The sequence below is a fragment of the Ostrea edulis genome, chromosome 7, assembly GCF_947568905.1.
Source record: "Ostrea edulis chromosome 7, xbOstEdul1.1, whole genome shotgun sequence".
Classification (NCBI taxonomy): Eukaryota; Metazoa; Mollusca; class Bivalvia; order Ostreida; family Ostreidae; genus Ostrea; species Ostrea edulis.
The window spans coordinates 30,900,215-30,925,499 of NC_079170.1; the positions used below are offsets into that span (position 1 = coordinate 30,900,215).

A 25,285-nucleotide genomic window follows, 5' to 3' on the forward strand; every position below is an offset into this window, starting at 1 on the left:
CGACCGACAGTTGCAAAACAATATACCCCCTCTTTTTCAAAGGGGGGCATAAATATCAAAGCTTTAAAATCTATTAGCAAGGTTAAAGTTTTCAAAATATAGGTCAAACTCCAAGGTCAAGGTCACACTGTCAAAAATGTTGGTACCCACAGAAAGGTCTTGCCACATGGAATACTCATGTGAAATATCAAAGCTCTATCACTTACTGTTCAAAAGTTATTAGCAAGGTTAAAGTTTCAGACAGAATGACAGGGTGTCAAGTGAATTTTGGTCCAAAAAATATAGGACATACCACAGAAATATAGCACCTTTTTCTCAGAAATATAGGAATATATAGGACAAGAAAAACGAAGAACTTCTGGACTGTTAATTAAGCCTCCTCCTCCACTCACTTCACTCTCCTTTTATCTACAAGTTAACAGGAATTACAACTTTCATTTTTTTTCAATAAAATAATGCCAATTGACAAAATGACAAATTTGGTAAGCTAACATCTTACAACTGTAATCTATGTTAATTTGAATCTACTTCAGTTAACCAGTGTTTCAACAACAACTACCCCCCCCCCTCCCCAAAAAAAACCCAACAAAACCAGGAGGTAAAGCTGGGCTGTCCAGCATTCTCTGACAAAAAATAAGGGCTAAAACTAGACACGATCTCGTTGCGAGCAACGAGTAGGTCTTCCGTCCGATTTGTTGATGCACTCGGAGTTAAAAAAAAAAAAAAAAAGACAAATGAGTCCCAATTTAGTTTCCGACTTTAAGACACTTTAGATATAATCAATTTTTCATATCATAAGCTTCTGAAGCAAAGTTGCGGTGAAATTCGTTTGAAATTCGACTCTCCAGGCGAGCCATAAGGCCCGTGGGCCTATTTCTTGATGTCATTTGTTAGCCCTCTATAGACTCAACAACTTTAGTTCTATGTGTCTTTACAAAATATTTACCTGTAAAAAATTATTGAGATCGACCGATATCGACAAAAAATCGACTCTACAGGCGAGCCATTAGGACCATAGGCCTATTTCTTTATATCAATCGATAGATCTCGATAAACTGAACAACTTTTGTTCAATATGTCCTTACAAAATATTTACCAGTTACAAGTTTTTGAAATCGACTGATATCGACAAAAATCGACTCTACAGGCGAGCCATGAGGCCCACAGACCCATTTTTTGATATTGATCGATAGGTTATGACACATTGAACAACTTTTGTTCAATAATGCTTTTCCAAAAATATGTCGTTTTAAAGATATGAGGCGTCAAATATTTACGATTTTGGCCCTTAAAATCTCTAATTACGTAACATATGACCTACTTTTTGATTTGATAAGATCAAGCTCGTTGAGATGAACATTTCCGCTTCTACAACTTATTATAAAATATTAATAGTTTCTGAGATATTCTCAAAAACATTTGGACCCTTCTGAACCCCTAATTTAAAGGGCCAGGCCCTTTTGCTTGATATCGTAAGAAAGGCCTTGTCATTTTAAACTTTTTTTGCTCAACAAGTATTTAGAAATTCTTTACCGTTCTCCAGTTATCTCTACAAGAAATACTTAGGGGCCAAACTGTAGCTCCCTAACGGGGCCACATAGGGAAAAAACGAAATGTACATATTGTTTAGATTATCATTCTGAACAACTTTTGTTCAATAATGCTTTTCAAAATATTTGTCGTTTTCAAGATATGAGGCGTCAATTATTTATGATTTTGGCCCTTAAAATCCCTTATTACGTAACATATGACCTACTTTTTGATTTGATAAGAACAAGCTCGTTTAGATGAACATTTCCGCTTCAATGACTTATTACAAAATATTAATAGTTTCTGAGATATTCTCATAAACCTTTGGACCCTTCTGGGCCCCTAATTTAAAGGGTCAGCCCCTTTTGCTTGATATCGTAAGAAAGGTCATGACATTTCAAACATTTTTTGTTCAACAAGTATTTAGAAATTCTTTACCGTTCTCGAGTTATTTCTAGAAGTAATTTTTAGGGGCCAAACTGTAGCTCCCTAACGGGGCCACATAGGGTGAAAACGAAATATGCATATTGTTCAGATCATCATTCTGAACAACTTTTGTTCTTTATTGCTTTTCAAAATATTTGTCGTTTTCGAGATACAAGGGGTAAAAAATTTATGGCTTTGGCCCTTAAAATCCCTTATTACGTAACATATGACCTAAATTTTTATATGAATAGATTTGGATTGTTGAGATGAATATTTTTTGTTCTTTGACTTATACCAAAATATTAACGATTTTTGAGATATTTGATCTAGACTTTGAGCCCTTCTAGATCCCTAATTGAAGGGGCTAGCCCCTAAATCTTGATATTTTCGAAAAGATCTCGTAAATGTGCACAACTTTTGTTCTACATGTCTTAACAAAATATTTGCAAGAAAAAAGATATTGGAGATCAAAGGTCAAAAATGGCCGAAATCGGCGAAAAATTTTGGCATCCATTTTTTCAGGTCCAGGCGAGCGTTTAGGCAAATCGCCTCCGGTAAAATCGAATCCCCCACAAATCTTCTAAAATGTTTACTCTATCTTGTGTAGAAATTTCAAGACTCTAGCTTCAAAACTAACGGAGGAGATGTGTGGACAACAAGGCCCCTCAAAAAGTCACTAAAAGAGACATAACTCCTGACCGAAAGTGACGTCAAGCACGAAATTTTGCAAGCAAAGTCTCGTCACCAAAAGACATCTTTCCTGAAAATTTCGTGAAAATCGATCGAGAAATGGCTGAGAAAAACGTGTGTACTACCAAGGAAAATAATAATAATAATAATAATAATAAATAATAATAATAATAATGAAGAAGAAGAACGCGAACAATAATAGTAAGGTCTTCCGCAGGAGACGGAAGACCTTAATAATAATAATAATAATAACTAGATTCGATCTCCTTGCGAGCAACGAGTGGGTCTTCCGTCCAAATTTAGATGTGATTAGATAAGAATTTGACTGACATTTTCGTTCATAAATAATGATACAAATATATTGTCTAGACGTACAATTTAGCTTTGGTAATGTTTTACAAATATTGATCATTTAAATGTTATAAATTAAAGACTCTCTCTACCTCTCGGCAACTAATTAAAGGGGTCAGCTTTTTTTCGAGAAAAAAGTTAATAATCTTATTTACTGCGATACAGATTCGACTGATCAGGCGAGTCATGCCGCCCGGAGGCCTATTTTTTTTTTTATATCATTCTAGATATATCTCGCAAAACTGAACAAATTTTTTTCTACATGTCCTATGGAAATTTTCTTAAGAAAAAAGTTATTGATTGCGACATTTATCAGACTGTTAAGGCAAGTCATAAGGTCCGTGGGCCTTTTTCTTGATATCGTTTGAAAGATCTTGCAAACCTGAACAACTTTTGGTCTACATGTTTTATCAAAAGTTTCTCCAGAAAAAAGCTATTGATTGTGACACTAATCAAACTCTTCAGGCGAGCCATGAGGCCTGTTCGCCTTTTTCATGATGTTGTTTGAAACATCTTGCAAAACTGAACAACTTTTGCTCTAGATGTCTCATTAAAAGTTTCTTGACTAAAATGTTATAGATTACAACCATAACCCAACTGTTCAGGTGAGCCATGAGACCCGCAGGCCTTATTCTTAACATCGTTAGTAACGCTTGCGAATCTGAACAACTTTTGTTCTACATGTCTTATCAAAAGTTTCTCGAGAAAAAAGTTATTAATGTTATTAATTGTGATACAAATTCGACTGTTCAGGCGAGCCATGACGCCCGCAGGCCTATTTTTTGATATCATTAGATACATCTTGCAAAACTGAACAACTTTTATTCTACATGTTTCATCAAAGTTTCGTGACGAAAAAGTTAATCATTGTAACAGAAATTCAATGGTTCAGGCGAGCCATGAAGCCCATGGGCCCATTTCTTGATACGGCACGAAAGATCTCAATAAACTGTACAACTTTTGTTATATATGTCTAAACAAAATATTTACGAGTATAACGTTATGCGACATTTATCACTGTTAAGGCGAGTCATAAGGCCCGTGGGCCTTTTTCTTGATATCGTTTGAAAGATCTTGCAAAACTGAACAACTTTTGTTCTACATGTCTTATCAAAAGATTCTCGAGAAAAAAGTAATAGTGACACTGATGAAACTGTTCAGGCGAGCCATGAGGCCCGTTGGCCTTTTTCATGATGTTGTTCGAAAGATCTTGCAAAACTGAACAACTTTTGTTCAAGATGTCTTATTAAAAGTTTCTTGACAAAAATGTTATAGATTACAACAATAACCCAACTGTTCAGGTGAGCCATGAGACCCGCAGGCCTATTTATTAACATTGTTAGTTAACCCTTGCGAAACTGAACAACTTTTGTTCTACATGTCTTGTCAAAAGTTTCTCGAGAAAAAAGTTATTAATGTTATTAATTGTGATACAAATTCGACTGTTCAGGCGAGCCATGACGCCCTGAGGTCTAGTTTTTGATATCATTAGATAGATCTTGCAAACCTGAACAACTTTTATTCTACATGTCTTATCAAAAGTTTCGTGAGAAAAAAGTTAATCATTGTAATAGAAATTCAATGGTTCAGGCGAGCCATGAGGCCTATGGGCCCATTTCTTGATATGACATGAAAGATCTCAATAAACTGTACAACTTTTGTTATATATGTCTAAGCAAAATATTTACGAGTAAATAGTTATGATTTAAAACGTGGAGAAAAATGAGACACTTTTTTAAACCCCATTTTCGACCCCTACCGAGCTTCCATACTAGGCACTTCCGGAAATTTTGAAAACCCAGGTGCACAACTACAACATGTCGTCTAACATCACTGAAAATTTCAGCACTCTAGCTTTTATCGTTTTTGAGTTTTTGTCTGGACAAAATGGTCATCTGAAAATCGATAAAAGGGGGATAACTTCCAACCGGAAGTGATTTTTCAAAAATTGAAACGGCGGTACAAACTTCAAATGGCAACGCATCAATCCTGAAAATTTGAAGCAAATTGATCCATCCATCTCCGAGAAATCTTCTGCACAAAAATCGGTAAGGAGAAAAAAAAAGAATAATAATAATAATAATAAGAAAAGTGAAAAATCAACAATAGAATAATAGAAGGGTCTTCCGCTGAAGACGGAAGACCCTAATAATAATAACTAGACACGATCTCGTTGCGAGCAACGAGTAGGTCTTCCGTCCGATTTGTTGATGCACTCGGAGTTAAAAAAAAAAAAAAAAGACAAATGAGTCCCAATTTAGTTTCCGACTTTAAGACACTTTAGATGTAATCAATTTTTCATATCATAAGCTTCTGAAGCAAAGTTGCGGTGAAATTCGTTTGAAATTCGACTCTCCAGTCGAGCCATAAGGCCCACGGGCCTATTTCTTGATGTCATTTGTTAGCCCTCTATAGACTCAACAACTTTAGTTCTATATGTCTTTACAAAATATTTACCTGTAAAAAGTTATTGAAATCGACCGATATCGACAAAAAATCGACTCTACAGGCGAGCCATTAGGACCATAGGCCTATTTCTTGATATCAATCGATAGATCTCGATAAACTGAACAACTTTTGTTCAATATGTCCTTACAAAATATTTACCAGTTACAAGTTTTTGAAATCGACTGATATCGACAAAAATCGACTCTACAGGCGAGCCATGAGGCCCACAGACCCATTTTTTGATATTGATCGATAGGTTATGACACATTGAACAACTTTTGTTCAATAATGCTTTTCCAAAAATATGTCGTTTTAAAGATATGAGGCGTCAAATATTCACGATTTTGGCCCTTAAAATCTCTAATTACGTAACATATGACCTACTTTTTGATTTGATAAGATCAAGCTCGTTGAGATGAACATTTCCGCTTCTACAACTTATTATAAAATATTAATAGTTTCTGAGATATTCTCAAAAACATTTGGACCCTTCTGAACCCCTAATTTAAAGGGCCAGCCCCTTTTGCTTGATATCGTAAGAAAGGCCTTGTCATTTTAAACTTTTTTTGCTCAACAAGTATTTAGAAATTCTTTACCGTTCTCCAGTTATCTCTACAAGAAATACTTAGGGGCCAAACTGTAGCTCCCTAACGGGGCCACATAGGGAAAAAACGAAATGTACATATTGTTTAGATTATCATTCTGAACAACTTTTGTTCAATAATGCTTTTCAAAATATTTGTCGTTTTCAAGATATGAGGCGTCAATTATTTATGATTTTGGCCCTTAAAATCCCTTATTACGTAACATATGACCTACTTTTTGATTTGATAAGAACAAGCTCGTTTAGATGAACATTTCCGCTTCAATGACTTATTACAAAATATTAATAGTTTCTGAGATATTCTCATAAACCTTTGGACCCTTCTGGGCCCCTAATTTAAAGGGTCAGCCCCTTTTGCTTGATATCGTAAGAAAGGTCATGACATTTCAAACATTTTTTGTTCAACAAGTATTTAGAAATTCTTTACCGTTCTCGAGTTATTTCTAGAAGTAATTTTTAGGGGCCAAACCGTAGCTCCCTAACGGGGCCACATAGGGTAAAAACGAAATATGAATATTGTTCAGATCATCATTCTGAACAACTTTTGTTCTTTATTGCTTTTCAAAATATTTGTCGTTTTCGAGATACAAGGGGTAAAAATTTATGGTTTTGGCCCTTAAAATCCCTTATTACGTAACATATGACCTAAATTTTTATATGAATAGATTTGGATTGTTGAGATGAACATTTTTTGTTCTTTGACTTATACCAAAATATTAACGATTTTTGAGATATTTGATCTAGACTTTGAGCCCTTCTAGATCCCTAATTGAAGGGGCTAGCCCCTAAATTTTGATATTTTCGAAAAGATCTTGTAAATGTGCACAACTTTTGTTCTACATGTCTTAACAAAATATTTGCAAGAAAAAAGATATTGGAGAGCAAAGGTCAAAAATGGCCGAAATCGGCGAAAAATTTTGGCATCCATTTTTTCAGGTCCAGGCGAGCGTTTAGGCAAATCGCCTCCGGTAAAATCGAATCCCCCACAAATCTTCTAAAATGTTTACTCTATCTTGTGTAGAAATTTCAAGACTCTAGCTTCAAAACTAACGGAGGAGATGTGTGGACAACAAGGCCCTTCAAAAAGTCACTAAAAGAGAGATAACTCCTGACCGGAAGTGACGTCAAGCACGAAATTTTGCAAGCAAAGTCTCGTCACCAAAAGACATCTTTCCTGAAAATTTCGTGAAAATCGATCGAGAAATGGCTGAGAAAAACGCGTGTACTACCAAGGAAAATAATAATAATAATGAAGAAGAACACGAACAATAATAGTAAGGTCTTCCGCAGGAGACGGAAGACCTTAATAATAATAATAATAATGAAGAAGAAGAACGCGAACAATAATAGTAAGGTCTTCCGCAGGAGACGGAAGACCTTAATGAAGAAGTAGAACGCGAACAATAATAGTAAGGTCTTCCGCAGGAGACGGAAGACCTTAATAATGAAGAAGAAGAACGCGAACAATAATAGTAAGGTCTTCCGCAGGAGACGGAAGACCTTAATAATGAAGAAGAAGAACGCGAACAATAATAGTAAGGTCTTCCGCAGGAGACGGAAGACCTTAATTAGGAATATCATAACCAAATTCGGACATTTTAAAAATTTAAATGGTCTTACTTTCACAATTTTGATAATAAAGAAACTCACAAAAAATACTCTCTGTGCAGGAATAATTGGCTATAACCTTAATAGTCACATGCTTCTTTGTCATAAAGTCACAATTAGAGAATGACTGACAGGACAAAAACAATATGCCCCCCAATCTTCGATCTTGGGGGCATAAAAATAGGCTTTGAAATGATATTTACTTATATAATAATATATAGTTCAACTGTATTACAGATTGTATAAATATCATAATAAGTCAACACGGAATGACTAGGCATGGTTTGTGGTTTGGTATGATTTATATCCAACTCATGTGTTTTCTATCCCCTCACCCCGGCTTCGGGATATAAAAACACACAACTCGTTGGATATATTAAATCATATCAAACCACAAACAATATGGGGGATCCTATTTGTATCTTTCACACATTTAGTACGATGAAGAACTCAACAACAATTAATCCTTTGAATGTTTAAACAATCATAAAATAAATACTCACTTTAAAAAAGCTTCTTCAGAGTCAATAACATCATATGATCAGAATAATAACATCCATCAATATACAAAAAATCTTGCAGTTCAATATCTCAAGGCATTTAGGAAAGTTCGGAAAACAGGTTGTAACATTAATTTTTCTACATTAAAGGGGCACAACTCCATCGAATAAAACTCAAACCTGATCTGTGACTCATTAATATGCATTTGCATACAAAAAATCAGTCCAATATCTCCAGGCGTTCAGAAAAAAAAAGTCTGGCAATCTGATCATAACAGTCATTTTTCTACTATAAAGGGGCACAACTCCATCAAAAATCAACGAACTGGAACAAAACTGGAACTCAATCTGTAACTGATCAATATACACCCGCTTACAAAAAAATCAATACAACATCTCAAGGCATTTAGAAAAAAGTCGGGAAAACTGGTCCTAACATTATTTTTTTTACGTTAAAGGGGCACTATTCCATAAAAAATCAACGAACAATCACAAAATCCAATCGATTTGTAACTCATGAATATACACCTGTATACAAAAAAAAAATCAATTTAATACCTCAAGGTGTTCAGAAAAAGTCTGGAAAACTGGGTGTCGCGGAAGGACGGACAAGGGTAAAACTATATGCCCCGACAACATTGTGGTGGGGGCATAAAAAGCTATATAGCTTTAAATGTAGTCTGTTGATATTGGTGCAACAATAAAATTTACTCATTGCTCAAATACAAATATCTCTTTTCTTCCCTCATTTTGAAATAAGTATGATGTAAGAAAAACATCCGAGATATTCGAAACAAATCATTCATCTTGTGTTCACCACTCATGTTGTGCTCTCATTTGCACTCCGTTCATGTTCTGCGTTTGCTCACCACGTTGTGTTTAGCATTCTCACACCGTTCGCTCAGCGTTCATTCACCGTTCACTCACCATTCAAGTGGGAAAGCAGAACATTTCAGGGACAATGGACAAGTGACTCGGGTGACCTAAAAATCTACATATTCTGAATGTAAAACAGTGTCACTATTATCATTGTTCTTTACTTGTTTGGTTGTTTCATTTTGACGTACCTCCAGTTGATATGCTGATACATGTCCATCACTATGGCGTTTCCTGGCAGACTGTGATAATGCTGTATATTCAGAAGCCTTGGGGTCTAAAAATCTGTTTTGTTGCAATACCTTCATTACATCAGCTCTCTTACTTTGAAATCCAAAGATGCCAATTCTGATCTTCACTTGATATCTAGCGCCAGGTCTTGACTGCGGGAAGGTGAACCTGTGTTATGATTTCTTTAAATTTGAAAATAGTAGTTTAAAACTTCTGCAAAAATTTGTTCTTTAACCTGAAATATTGAGACTGTTCACTGTGGCACAGCTAGGGCTTGAAATTAACATATGCCCATAAGTCCATGACTGGTTAAAAGTCTGGCGTACTGACAGACATTTGTTTTAGTTAGTCCAATGAGACGACTGGTCAATTTTCTAAAATATGTCATTTTGGAAAACTTAACTTAATTATCAAATTTTAAACACGCCTTTGGCATTCCTCTGTAGACATCAGACGAAGCTGATTAGTGTTGCAATATTGTCCGAGGCATACCAAGTTAAATACCTTACAATACTAAGACTTGCATAGCGCCCTAATCAATTAAAAATCTCTAAAGCACTTTACATGAAAAGCATACAATTCAAAGTAAAAACAACAATGTCCTACATTAAAAATGATGGTACATGCATGTGATTGTAATACACTTTGAAACAGTTTGTAAATAAAATAGCATTGTCTTTTAGCTATAGATATTAAAAGCAATATTAAACAAGAGGCCCATGGGCCACATCGCTCACCTGAGTCACCTTGGCCCATATCTGAAGACTTTCCATATATATTTGCATGTAAAACCTTGATCCCTATTATGGCCCAAACTACCCTTTGCAAACTTGAATCTACACTATGTCAGAAAGCTTTCATGTAAATGTCAACTTCTTTGGCCTAATGGTTCTTTTAAAGTTTTTTTCTATATTTGTATGTAAAACTTTGACCCCCCCCCCCCCCCCACTTGTGGCCCCATCCTACCCCCCGGGGACCATGATTTGAACAAACTTGAATCTGCACTATGTCAGAAAGTTTTCTTGTAAATATCAGCTTTTCTGACTCAGTGGTTATTGAGAAAAAGATTTTTACTATATATTTGTATGTAAAACTTTGATCCCCCTTGTGACCCCATCCTACCCCCGGAGCCCATGATTTGAAGAAACTTGAATCTGCACTATGTCAGAAAGTTTTCATGTAAAAATCAGCTTTTCTGGCTCAGTGGTTCTTGAGAAGAAGATTTTTCCTATATATTTGTATGTAAAACTTTGATCCCCTATTGTGGCTCCATCCAACCCCCGGAGCCCATGATTTGAACAAACTTGAATCTGCATTATGCCAGGAAGCTTTCATGTAAATCTCAGCTTTTCTGGCTTAGTGGTTCTTGAGAAGAAGATTTTTAAAGTTTTTCCCTATATATTTGTGTGTAAAACTTTGATCCCCCCTTGGGGCCCCATCTTATCCCCGAGGGCCATGATTTGAACAAACTTGAATCTGCACTATGTCAGAAAGTTTTCATGTAAATCTCAGCTTTTCTTGCTTAGTGGTTCTTGAGAAGAAGATTTTTAAAGTTTTTCCTTATATATTTGTGTGCAAAACTTTGATCCCCCCTTGGGGCCCCATCCTACCCCCCGGGGACCATGATTTGAACAAACTTGAATCTGCACTATGTCAGAAAGTTTTCTTGTAAATATCAGCTTTTCTGACTCAGTGGTTATTGAGAAAAAGATTTTTACTATATATTTGTATGTAAAACTTTGATCCCCTATTGTGGCTCCATCCAACCCCCGGAGCCCATGATTTGAACAAACTTGAATCTGCATTATGCCAGGAAGCTTTCATGTAAATCTCAGCTTTTCTGGCTTAGTGGTTCTTGAGAAGAAGATTTTTAAAGTTTTTCCCTATATATTTGTGTGTAAAACTTTGATCCCCCCTTGGGGCCCCATCTTATCCCCGAGGGCCATGATTTGAACAAACTTGAATCTGCACTATGTCAGAAAGTTTTCATGTAAAAATCAGCTTTTCTGGCTTAGTGGTTCTTGAGAAGAAGATTTTTAAAGTTTTTCCCTATATATTTGTGTGTAAAACTTTGATCCCCCCCTTGGGGCCCCATCTTATCCCCGGGGGCCATGATTTGAACAAACTTGAATCTGCACTATGTCAGAAAGTTTTCATGTAAATCTCAGCTTTTCTTGCTTAGTGGTTCTTGAGAAGAAGATTTTTAAAGTTTTTCCTTATATATTTTTGTGCAAAACTTTGATCCCCCTTGGGGCCCCATCCTACCCCCCCCCCCCCCCCCCCCCCCCGGGGACCATGATTTGAACAAACTTGAATCTGCACTATGTCAGGAAGTTTTCATGTAAAAATCAGCTTTTCTGACTCAGTGGTTCTTGAGAAGAAGATTTTTAAAGATTTTTTCTATACATTTGTATGTAAAACTTTGATCCCCTATTGTGGCCCCATCCAACCCCCGGGGCCCATGATTTGAACAAACTTCAATCTGCATTATGTCAGGAAGCTTTCATGTAAATCTCAGCTTTTCTGGCTTAGTGGTTCTTGAGAAGATTTTTAAAGTTTTTCCTTATATATTTGTGTGTAAAACTTTGATCCCCCCCCCCCCCTTGGGGCCCCATCTTATCTCCGGGGGCCATGATTTGAACAAACTTGAATCTGCACTATGTCAGAAAGTTTTCATGTAAAAATCGGCTTTTCTGGCTTAGTGGGTCTTGAGAAGAAGATTTTTAAAGATTTTTCCTATATATTTGTATGTAAAACTTTGATCCCCTATTGTGGCCCCATCCAACCCCAGGGGCCCATGATTTGAACAAACTTGAATCTGCATTATGTCAGGAAGCTTTCATGTAAATCTCAGCTTTTCTGGCTTAGTGGTTCTTGAGAAGAAGATTTTTAAAGTTTTTCCCTATATATTTGTATGTAAAACTTTGATCCCCCCTTGTGGCCCCATCCTACCACCGGGGGCCATGATTTGAACAAACTTGAATCTGCAATATGTCAGGAAGCTTTCAGGTAAATTTCAGCTCTTCTGGCCCAGTGGTTCTTGAGAAGAAGATTTTTAAATGACCCCACCCTATTTTTGCATTTTTGTGATTATCTCCCCTTTGAAAGGGACATGGCCCTTCATTTGAACAAACTTGAAAGCCCTTCACCCAAGGATGCTTTTGGCCAAGTTAGGTTGAAATTGGCCCAGTGGTTCTGGAGAAGAAGTCGAAAATGTGAAAAGTTTACAGACAGACGGACAGACAGACAGACGGACGCCGGACAAAATGTGATCAGAATAGCTCACTTGAACCTTCGGTTCAGGTGAGCTAAAAAATGAGTCTTTAGATGTCGCTTAAAAATGTCCAGAGATTTAGCTTAGCAAAATCTGAGTGGTAACAGTGTTCGAAATTGGTTCAGAACTTAGTAAAGACCACGGGTCTATGCCAAAACAAGATGACTTAGACCTCATCAAATTGGCATAGACCGCAACATTGAAAAAAAAAAATAACACAAATTTAAAACATTTTCATTTACTTCTAATATACTTAGAAAGCATATTTTCTTTCCATTTCTATAATATCCTCCTTTCCTCATAATGTTTATCAGACGTCGACTGACCATGCAAGGTCCTTTGGGATAACTTTATTGCTTTAAATCTAGAAAATTGGCATAGACAATTTGGTCCATCTCAATTACAGTTGGCATAGACCTGTGCCATTTGACATAGACTCGGTCTATGATTTAATTTCGAACACTGTGGTAAGGCATATTCCACAGATTTGACGCGGAGTAGTCAAAACGCCTGTTTCCGTGAGTCTGTGTTCTTATTTGTGTAACATTTAGAAGCATCCCATTACCCGAACGTAAATTTCTTGGAGGGCAATACGAGGTATTAATCTCACTAACGTAGGTTGGTCCGGTTTTGTGGACTGCTTTGTATGTGTGTACAAGCTCTTTGTATTTCATCCGGTTCTGAACCGGGAGCCAGTGCAGGTTATACAATACAGGTGTAATATGATAAATTAAATGTTTTTTTAGTACAAGTCATTATCCTTGCTGCTGTATTCTGTACATGTTGGAGTTTGTCCGTGGTCCTGTTTGGTAAGCCAAGTAGCAATGCATTGGCATAGTCGAGTCTTGATGTCACCAGAGCATGCATTAGTGTTTTGCAGGTTGTTTCGTCAATAATGTGTCTAATCCTTCCAATATTCCTTATTTGGTAGAAACAGGACCTTGCCATGTTAATCACATGTTAAATCCCATTATTTTACTTCAATAACATTTAAATTATTGAAATATTGTTAAATTATTTCTGGAAACCCTGGTGGATTGGTAATTTTTTTTTTTGGACTGGGTTACTCATTGTTTAAAACATGTGTACACCTGTACTCATCTAAACAATGACTACCATGTGTACACCTGTACTCATCTTAACAATGACTAACATATGTACACCTGTACTCATCTAAACAATGACTAACACGTGTACACCTGTACTCATCTAAACAATGACTAACATGTGTACACCTGTACTCATCTAAACAATGACTACCATGTGTACACCTGTACTCATCTAAACAATGACTACCATGTGTACACCTGTACTCATCTAAACAATGACTAACATGTGTACACCTGTTCTCATCTAAACAATGACTAACATGTGTACACCTGTACTCATCTAAACAATGACTAACATGTGTACACCTGTACTCATCTAAACAATGACTAACATGTGTACACCTGTACTCATCTAAACAATGACTAACATGTGTACACCTGTACTCATCTAAACAATGACTTAACATGTGTACACCTGTACTCATCTAAACAATGACTAACATGTGTACACCTGTACTCATCTAAACAATGACTTAACATGTGTACACCTGTACTCATCTAAACAATGACTAACATGTGTACACCTGTACTCATCTAAACAGTGACTAACATGTGTACACCTGTACTCATCTAAACAATGACTTAACATGTGTACACCTGTACTCATCTAAACAATGACTAACATGTGTACACCTGTACTCATCTAAACAATGACTAACATGTGTACACCTGTACTCATCTAAACAATGACTAACATATGTACACCTTTGAAAGGTTTTACACGTTAGTTATTGTTTAGATGAGAACATCAGTCCGGCTGGAGTGGTACCGGTGACATAAAAATTTAGTTTCAAGCCCTGTAGCTTGATCCACAGTCTCGTCTTACACCAAATATGAGAAAACACTCGTGAAATAATAAAAACTTATTTGATTAAGTATTCAGATATTGCAGCTATGTTGTCAAATGGAATGCAAAGAGAGACAAAACGGTTAAAGTACGGAAAGACAAGGTGGAAGATGTGGAAAACTTTCTTTACAGAGAGGAGGATCCCAACACAAACAAGGAAGTATGGAGTGCAGCAAAGTCAAGCTATTCAATTCACTAGTGAGGTGCATTTTGTAAGTACTGCTATATATGGAAGTGCTGACCGTGTCAGTTTTCTAGTTTCATGAAAGTGTTTCTTTACAAAAATATAAAAAAGGTCTGTGAAAAATAAAGGAAATCAATCACATAATGGACTTGATAAAGAATTCAATGAAAACAGAGTTATTGCCCTTGGATTCATTCTTTTGAAACATATCATTGATTATTGATAGACAACTTAGGCTTTTGAAAATATTATTTTTAACAAGATTTTTTTAAATTCACTTTTGGAAAAGACTCTAACAAATTTTATATTCCTATCATGCATAAATCTAAATATATCATTGATTTTGCAAAATCTTATGGCATCACATTAAGGTGGAACTACATTAAATTAATAATTGAGCATTCGTAGCCCTGCTGTAAGATTTTTAAAGATATTTCCTATATATTCCTATGTAAAACTTTGATCCCCTATTGTGGCCTCATCCTACCCCAAGGGACCACAAGTTCAACAAATTTGAATCTGCACTACCTGGTTATGCTTGCATATTAATATGAGAGGAAGATTTGTAATATTTGCCACCAAATTCTTATTAATTCTTAATTATCTCCACTTCAAAAAGGGCGTGGCACTTCATCTAAACAAACTTGAATACTCTTTACCCAGGCATGCTTTGTGGCAAGTTTGGCTGAAGTTAGCCCTGTGGTTGTGAAGAAGTCAAACAAAAGGCCCATGGACCACATCGCTCACCTGATCGAGTCACTGTGGCCCATTTTAAAGATTTTCCCTATATATTTGCATGTAAAGCTTTGATCCTTATTGTGGCCCCATCCTACTCCTGGGGGGGGGGGGGGGGGGGGGGGGGGGGGGGGGGGGCATGATTTTAACAATCTTATCAAATCTGCACTATGTCAGGAAGTTTTCATGTAAATCTCAGCTTTTCTGGCTCAGTGGTCTTGAGAAGAAGATTTTTAAAGATTTTTTCTATATATTGGTATGTAAAACTTTGATCCCCTATTGTGGCCCAATCCAACTGCTGGGCCATGATTTTAACAAACTTGAATCTGCACTATTGTCAGGAAGTTTTTATGTAAATCTAAACAATCCTGGCCCAGTGGTTCTTGAGAAGAAGAATATCAAAGATTTTACCTATACATATGTATTATTCGCATGTAAAAACTTTGATCCCCTATTGTGGCCCCAACTTACCACCAGGGGTCATGGTTTTAACAAACTCTATGTCAGGAAGCTTTCATGTAACTTTTAGCTCTTCTGACCCAGTGATTGTTGAGAAGATTTTTAAATGACCTAACCCTAAATTTGCATTTTTGTGATCATCTTCCTTTTGAAGCGGCATGACCCTTCATTTGAACAAACGTGAAAGCCTTCCACCGAAGGATGCTTTTTGCCAAGTTTGGTTGAAAGTTTGCCCAGTGGTTCTGTAAAAGTCGGAAATGTAAGAAGTTTACAGACGGACGACAGACAACAGGCAATCAGAGACTCTCACTTGAGCGTTCAGGTCAGGTGAGCAAAAAAAAAATTAAAGTATATATAGACAGACAGACGGACTGATACTGGACAAAGTGATCATATTATAGCTCGTTTGAGCTTTCAGCTCATGCATGTGAGCTATTAATGAATTGCATTTCTGAAAATACACGAGGGTTTGAAGAGTATGTGCACCTCTTAACACCAGCATAGTTGTCATGAAATATTGCTGCGTAAAGTGTCGCAGTTCATGACCTCGCGTATTTTTTAAAACTGATATTGATTTCATGTATCGTCTTTTTATCACATGAAACATGTCAATCAATACTTACACCTTGAGATGATTTATGTGAATGGTATCATTCCTCAGCAGCTGTGATAACTGTGGTGCTAGCTCTTTACGAATATAACCCACTAAGTCTCCTTCTAGACTTCTGACTTGAATAGCATTAAAGTCTGCTTCATTGTTGGGATCCCTCCACAGAACTAGCTCAGTGTTTTGCAATGGGATGTTATCCTTAAAAAACAAAAACAAACCATAATATCAGTAACCTGACATCGAACCAATGAGCGACGAATGACAAAATGATCAATAATTGTAATATAAGTTTTTACAAATTGACCTTGAGTGACTTTGTCGGAAAGTCATTTGCTTAAAACTTATATGTGAAAGGTGAAGATAACGAACAGTGATCAATCCCATAACTCCTACAATCAATACAAAGTAGAGAGGTGGGTAAACACGGACCCCTGGATATACCAGAGGTTGAATCAGGTGCCTAGGAGGAGTAAGCATCCTCTGTCAACCAGTTACACCCACCCTTTATCTTGATCAGGTAAACAGAGTTTTCCGTAGTCAAATTTAACTGCATTTGACCCATTGATAGATAGTATTGGCAAACTAGATTGTTATAACGACTATTATAGAATTTGCAAAATGCTGACTTATAATATTGTGTGATACGTACATGCATATGATCAATACCTGTTCAAAAACTGTTGAAATAAGGAAGCTTTTCCTCATATAAGGTGTATGTTCTGAGTGATCTGGACCTTTCCAAAATGACCTTGAGAGACCTTGGTCTAAAAGATTAATAACTGCTGAAATATTGTTGAAATGAAGGTTTTTTTTTTGGTTGTTTTTACATATACAAGGTATATGTTCTGATTGACCTTGACCTTTACAAAATGACCTTCAGTGACCTTTCAGAAAGCTTATTAGTGTGATATATGATCAACACCTGTTCAAAAACTGTTGAAATGAGGAACTTTTCCCTTTTACAAGGTAAATGTGAGTGACCTTGACCTTTCCAAAAATGACCATGAGTGACCTTTGTCTGAAAGCCATTTGCCTGTAACTTATTTGTGTGATATATGATCCACACCTGTTCAAAAACTGAAACTAGAATACTAGAACTGTCTTTTCGGAAAAATCCATACTCTAAGCTAGTAAATCTTAAAAACACACGGACAAAATCATTTTTACAGACAGACAGACATGCTGATTCCCATATACCCCCCAAACTTTGTTTGTTGGAAATGGGGGGGGGAGGATAATAAGGAACATTCTCCTTATATTCGACCTTTTCAAAATGACCTTGGTCCAAAAGACCCCTAGCGCTGTCCCAAGGAAAATTTGTTATCAATTTTGATAAATTTCTGATATAAGGTTTCAGCTATGGGAACATTTTTAACAAAAGGTGTTGAAATAAGGAACTTTTATGTTGAGAAAATTTGACCTTTCCAAAATAACCTTAAGAGACCTTCGTCCACATCTCACTGATACTCCGCAGGTGTGATAGCTAAATTGCCATTATTAACTTGCATAATAAGGACATTATATAAATCTAACAAATTAAAAGTGATGTGGTTTTTTTTTTCCAAATTAGAAGTCTGCTTTTAGCCACCCCCCCCCCCCCCCCTTTACTTCTTTCCATAATATACCATAAATTGGCTTACCCTTCCAGGATAATGATCCACACCAACCACTTCTGTAATTATGCCACACAAGTCTTGAATTTCATCTGCATTCTCTGCTATCATTGCTGCATGTATGTTAGAATATCTCCTGTACAAAAACAAAATATAAACAATTTGTATGAAATAAAGTCATACAGGCTTCAATCATCTTAATTAGGCAAAAGTGGAGAGGTCTACTGAATTTTGAAAACTGTTCATTTTGATTTGTCTTGCATTTGCAACATTTAAGGTAAGTTAGGGTCATTGGGAGTGGGGGATGGGGGAGGTGGTGTGAACATTCAAATCGATCACTTAAGAGACATATATCCCTGCTACTATAAAGCAGACAAGATCCATGTTTCATAAGGGTCGTGGAAAGTCAAGAAATTTGTGTTTAGGGGTTACGAATTCTCTCCTAAGACTAAGTCACGAGGAATTTTGAGAGGTCATGGAAAGTCATGGTATTTCACATTTTCCTGGTTTCGATTTTTGAAAAACACCATCAATTAAAATAAAAATCCTTTAAAATAAATCAATATCGTTTCGCCTAATCCGGACTTACTAAAACAATGTTGGTTTTAATCTGTTATCATAAAAGTGCTGTGTCAAGCCATGGAATTTGACCTCGGTCATGGAAAGTTATAGAATTGGTTACATAACCAACATATGTACATCAAGGTTAGATGTTAACAGGTCCAGCACAATCTCTAAATATTAAGCTATATAGCTTTATAAAGCTATTTGAAATATCTTGATTTAGCTCTAAAAAAGAACTATAAGTACATTTGGTATTATATCCATGGCTTCCTTCTATACACAAACTTCTATTTCTAAATTGCATTCTTACAATTCACTATTACTTTCTAAAGAGTGGACTGGGGAGTCACCAAATATATCTTTACTACAAAATTGTACGTTGTCAATTTAAGACAACCTCCCCCCCCCCCCCCCCCCCCCCCCCCCCAATTCTATGTGCTTGTGATATATATCGCTTTCTGTGATACACGGATAAATATTATAACGTTAACTTGGTACACTGGTACATCCCAAGGAGTAGATGACCCCTATTGATTCTGAGATCACATGGTCAAGGGTCACACTGGACTTAGGAATTTACTGACCACTCAATGTCTAGAGAACCCTTAATTTGCTTGATAGACATCAAACTTGGTACGCTGGTACATATTTAAGAGAAGATGACCCCAATTGATTTTTAGGTCACATGGTCAAGGGTCAAACTGGACATAGGAATATACTGTCCATTCAATATATTGAGGACCCTTTGCTTGACAGACATCGAACTTGGTACACTGGTACATCTTCAGGTAAAGATGACTCCTATCGATTTTGAGGTCACAAGGTCAAAGGTCAAGTGTCAAACTGGACATAGTAATATACAGTCTCCAATATTTTAAGAATTAGTTGCTTGATTGACATCAAACTTGGTACACTGGTACAGCATAAGGAGTAGATGACTCCTATTGATTTTTAGGTCACATGGTCAATCACTCTTGACATAGGAAGATATTGTCTGCTCAATAATTTCAATTGGTGATACTACTATCAATTAAATGATGCATGTGTATAACTATTTCCAATTTTGCACCATGGAGGGCATATATCTTTTACAAGCATCTCTTGGTTTAATATTTCTTTTCACATTACTTTGAATGAATTTCATGTTCTTTTCATTGTATCCAATGTATAAATTGTTTATTGTCTTCGCTGAATACACCTTTATTGCTCTTGGAAAAAGATTGAACATGATGTACACATAATTATAGTTTCATGTACATACGCGCCATGTACATAATTAATATTCCTTTAATTCATATCAAAACAATGCAATTCAATCCAAATGTAAAGGCACAACTGCTGAATGGTAAAATTAATTGAATATGGGTTGCTCCACAATTACACAAATCGTCATTCAAATCATAGCATCCGCCGCATTGAATCATTTACTCAATTGATGGAAACTTTCGGAGTGAGTCAATTAAACTTTTCAAATAAAAATCACAGTGCACCGATACGGCAAGGTACATGTATGAATCAACTTGACGGTCCTGGAAACAGCCAAAAAAGTTGCAGTACCCGCGCGGTATGCAACAATTTTTACATACTGCTGTAATCCTCAGCACGGTATTATATTATATTTACATGTATATTACAAATCGCATTTTCCTCTATGAACCAACCAATTTCAGTTCGCGACACAATCCATTCATATTGACTATGAACGGATTATGAACTAGCTTAAAGCACTCAACTGAAAGAGCATAATGATTTGAAAAAATACATGTGTTACAAAGATCTTGCGAGTCACACCTCGGATTATGATTCTGAACTTACGTAGATTATTAAGGCTGAAACGATTCACCGAAATATCGATACTGTTCAATATAAATGCTCGATTCAATGTTTGATTCATTGCCTCCATTTTCAATTCGATACATTTATTACAAACAGGTTCAGTAAAATACATATTCAGGTTTGGCTTGTACTTCTTATTTTTACTTGCATGGGGAACAAAATTGCGTCGAATGATGATCAGACTGTAGTTTGCGTTGAGGTTGACGAAAAGAAAAAATGAAAAAATGAAGTTTAAACTACAGAGCCAACAGGCATCTTGCCATTTGGCAGTTTGAAAACATTTTGCTTTTAAAATTATGATTTTGAATTTTGGTAATTAACTTTTTCTTCAATTGATGTTATTGTTGGTTTCTTCTGTAAATTGTATTGTATTGAAAGTATTCAATCGTGGCATAAGTATTGCAATATGTATCGTATCGTGAAGGGGCGTATCATTTCAGCCCTACGCTACATCCCAATCTTGCAGTCTTCTACCTCCAAAATACAGTGCACCGTGCAATGTTGATAAAAGGCAGGGTGAGACGACGTACGTCACAATACAATTGTGACAGAGGCTAGTTCATTTTATGCAACAAAATAGAAGCAATGTAAACAAACGGTGTTTTAGTAAATGAATATAAATATAAGAAATGAACAGCACTTTTGAGCTGTTCATGTTCAATATATTTATATTACAAATCGCATTTTCCTCTATGAACCAACCAATTTCAGCGCACGACACAATCCATTCATATTGACTATGAACGGATTATGAACTAGTTTAGCATGCGACTGAGAGAGTGTACTATATGATTTGAAAAAATACAACATGTACGTGTTACGAAGACCTCGCAAGTCACACCTCGAATTAAGATTGTGAACTTACATGGATTATGATATCATCCCAATATTGCGGTCTCCTACCTCCAAAATACAGTGCATCGTACAATGTTAATAAAACGGTGATTTAGTAAATGAATATAAATATAAGAAATGAATAGCACTTTAGAGCTAGCTGTTCATGGTCAATATGAACGGATTTGAATTAGAGGCAAATTCTCTGTGAATCTCTAGTGCGATTCACAGAATTTGCCTCAAACCAAAATCCGTTCATACTGACCATGAACAGATAAAAAGCAATGTTCATTTCTTAAATGAACGGATTTGGATTTGAGGCAAATTCTCTGCAAATCGCTAACGAGATTCACAGAATTTAGCACAATTCACAGGGAATTTGCCTCAAATCCAAATCCGTTCATACTGACCATGAACAGCTAAAAGGTGCTGTTCATTTCTTAAATGAACGGATTTGGATTTGAGGTAAATTCTCTGCGAATCGCTAGCGCGAATCACAGAATTTAGTGCAATTCACAGTATGAGAGAATTTACCTCAAATCCAAATCCGTTCATATTGACCATGACCAGCTAAAAAGTGATGTTCATTTCTTAAATAACAATTTGTTGCAGAGCATGGCACGAATGGTGATGATATATCCAGAAAAAAAGGTTGTCACACTGTAAGTGTTGATAGTGTCGCCATTTTTGCCACTGTACATACCGTCTCGTTGTTATATACATATCGTGCTGTATCAATGCACTTTTATTTCTAACAAAAACAAACAAAAACCCAAATACACAGCCTTCTTGTTCATGACGTCGCATAACGTAACGTCAAAATGGCACAACGTTATCGTAAACTATACTGTATTTACGTATGTATTATATATAAATAAAGCTTTCTACGAACATATGCTAATCATTTTATAAAAACATATACCTTATTAAAAAACTTTGAGGGGTATCATTTAAATTATCTTTTAATTTAAACAAGTACGGGCCCGAATTTGCCCCAAATGCACAGAGTCCTTTTACCAAATCAATTTCTAAGCATAAAAATCTAATTTTATTGAGTGAAAATATTTCATTTCTTGTACTCCATACAACACATTGTAAACATTAAATATATATATATATATATATACATATATATATATATGTATATCTTAAACTCCGTCGTGTAGAAAGATTTTTTATTCAAAATTGCTCATGATGTTTAGGATTAATAAACATGTATCATAACAGTTACCCAATCTTCAGCACAGAATAAAAGTCAATGAGGATCAAAATAATGGATTGAAAACCAGATTTCACATTGTAATTAATATTTATCTATGCTTCAATGTACACAGGGTAGTAGACTTAACAATTAAAACACAACAGAAAATTATTTTTGAAAGAGAATCCTTTGTTATTGTGAAATCTAATATTAGCACAGTATATATATATATATATATATATATATTATATATATATATATATATACACACACACAATACAGCTAAATATAGGGTTTGTGCTGGACCTGCAGAAGAATACACATCTAAACCTATTTACATATGCTTAAGGTTAGATGTGTATTCATGTTAATTAAAACCCAAGCACCTGTGCCATGTGGATCTGGTTTATTCTCGTTAGAGAAGTGGACAGGACCTGGTGAAGACCCAAGCACCTGCACCTGTGACATCATGGAAGCGTACAGTACATGATTTCTGAATAAACTGCACAAATTACTCATGCCATGTCCTCATCCTTTATATACCTAAAAATACAACCAACTCAGACTGTGATAATCTAGACCTACTTCGTATTGGCAGTATTCACCTACTCACACATTGAAGAATTAGGCTAGAACGAACAGTCACTTTTCATAAACCTTTGAACTCATTTACTGTAAATAAAGTACCTGAAAAATGAATGACATCCTACAGCTACATCAGATCCTAGTTAAATCATATTGCCTTTGAAATTTCGCTAAGGCATGGCTTTTTTTTTTTTTCTTCTTTTTTTTTAAAAACTTGTATGAATGACGTAAGAATGATGTGCACACGTGGCGTGATCTACTTCATGGACTGGAACAAGAGAATGAGAGTATAAGGGCCAGGCATTCGGCTAGATACATTTTCGTGACAGCACTACCTGTAATCTGTAACCTCATAAATTAGGAGAAAAATAGTATGTTTACGAGTTATAGAATATACCTGGGTAAATTGTTCAAGATTAACTCACTTACAATTATTTAAAACCAACAAGTCCACATGTACATGTATATATAATTTTACCCGGTCAAGATATACGGCTCACGGCGGGTGTGACCGGTCGACAGGGGATGCTTACTCTTACTCTCCCGGGTACCTGATTTCACCTCTGGTTTCTCTTGGGATCCGTGTTTGCCCAACTCTCTACTTAGTGATCACTGTTCGTTGTTTGACACCTTAATTTAAATACATTTGGGTCATTCTCTAGCTCACTATGCAGCCAGATAACGTGTTACGCAAGCTTCACTTACACCTCGTTATTTATAACTTTATAGCGTCCGGAAATCTGGACAGAGAATGACATTCTGGCAACTATAGCACGAAATTAACACGAAGTCACCCCACCCGACTCCTTACCTTTAATTTCCCCAATGAACAACCCCCTTTTCCCATGCTTTCAATTCATTTCCAAATCCTGACATGTTTTATTCAATTTGTTTCCTTCTTTATCGATCGTATCACATTCCGCCATGACGTTCAAACCGTTCCCTCATAAATTTTATTCTTGAAAGTGCCCCACCTTGATTGCCAGACCTCTAAAAACTATGAAGAACAATATGTTTATTTGTATACTGTTGTGTTTATATGATTTGTTTTGTTTTACACATAAACTGATATTCATCATCCTTTCTATACCATTCCACTCGATTGATATCCAATCCAGTCCATATAGAATGCCCTACAAATATGACTGCGCATTATATACGGAGCCAGGTCAAATCAACACCTTGTAATTTCGGCACGGGGTTAAATTGGCACCATCAAATTCAAACTCACCGTGTACAATGCCACATGCGGGGACCATGATTGTTACTTATATAGTGCGGAGTCTGTGAATTCCAAGCCAAGAAAACAAATCGATAATTACGTATTCAAAGACTGGTTGTATTTAATTAAAATAAATCTAGATATATCCGAAAGTATTGCACGAAAGACAATAGTTATTGAGAAGCTAGCATTGTATATATATATATATATATATATATATATATATATATATATATATAATATATTCGGTTTTTGACACATATATACATACATATACTACCCTCTCACACTGATTTATTCATTCTTTAAAAGAATTATCAAATTTGTGGTTACTCTCTGTATAAAAAAAAAACAAAAACAAAAACAAAACAAAAACAAACAAAAAAACACAAGTGAAAAGTAGCTAGTAAAACCAAATTAATCAGTCAAGAACAAAACTGATAAAGGGATATAGAACAATGCATCCCAATATATAGAACTCTATAGAGGGGTCACATGGGCCTTCAAGGACGACTGAGCTTACCTGAAAGTTCCTAACTTACTGACTGCTTGTTAGTGGCTGCTAGCTCCAACCATGTGTAACTGGTCATTTAAAAAGATACAAATGGGCAATTAGTAGCCAGCCACTTCAAACTGGAAAAGTTAGCTACTAGTAACCATGCAGGACACATATTTACGAAAGTTTGTAGACGTAAACGTAGATTTACGTCTGATATGACCTAATTTACGTAGGTAAATCGTGGTATCTTGTTTAGAAAAATGTACAAAACGATAAAAGAAGCAATAATTTCTTCCACTCCCGGAGAAATAAATGACAAAATCATTTGATTTCTTGAATTACTTTATTGGGAGAACTTTTTTTCCCCAAAACCCTTAAAATTTGTGTCATTTTACTAATTTCACCTTATTAAAAATGATAGAAAATAGTACAAATGACTTAAATATGAG

At 35.8% G+C, this 25,285-nt stretch overlaps 2 protein-coding genes across 6 annotated transcripts in view; one reads left to right on the top strand and one right to left on the bottom strand.

Annotated features, from left to right (window-relative positions):
- The window catches only part of LOC125654653 (uncharacterized), a 47,306-nt gene extending 23,858 nt beyond the window's left edge, over nt 1-23,448 (bottom strand). The window contains exons 1-4 of one of the 5 annotated variants that reach the window (XM_056143959.1): nt 23,218-23,447; nt 18,123-18,231; nt 16,496-16,680; nt 9,225-9,432 (exon numbers count right to left, since the gene is read on the bottom strand). In XM_056143959.1, the coding sequence (XP_055999934.1) occupies nt 9,225-9,432; nt 16,496-16,680; nt 18,123-18,206 (477 nt within the window). In that variant the 5' untranslated portion in view covers nt 18,207-18,231; nt 23,218-23,447. Of the gene's footprint in view, nt 1-9,224; nt 9,447-16,495; nt 16,681-18,122; nt 18,232-23,217 lie in introns of those variants that run through there. The other 4 variants (XM_056143957.1, XM_056143960.1, XM_056143958.1 and 1 more) reach the window with 4 other exon arrangements.
- Nucleotides 1-25,285, top strand: part of LOC125654656 (GTPase IMAP family member 7-like) — a 662,712-nt gene that overhangs the window by 546,081 nt on the left and 91,346 nt on the right. The window lies entirely within an intron of this gene.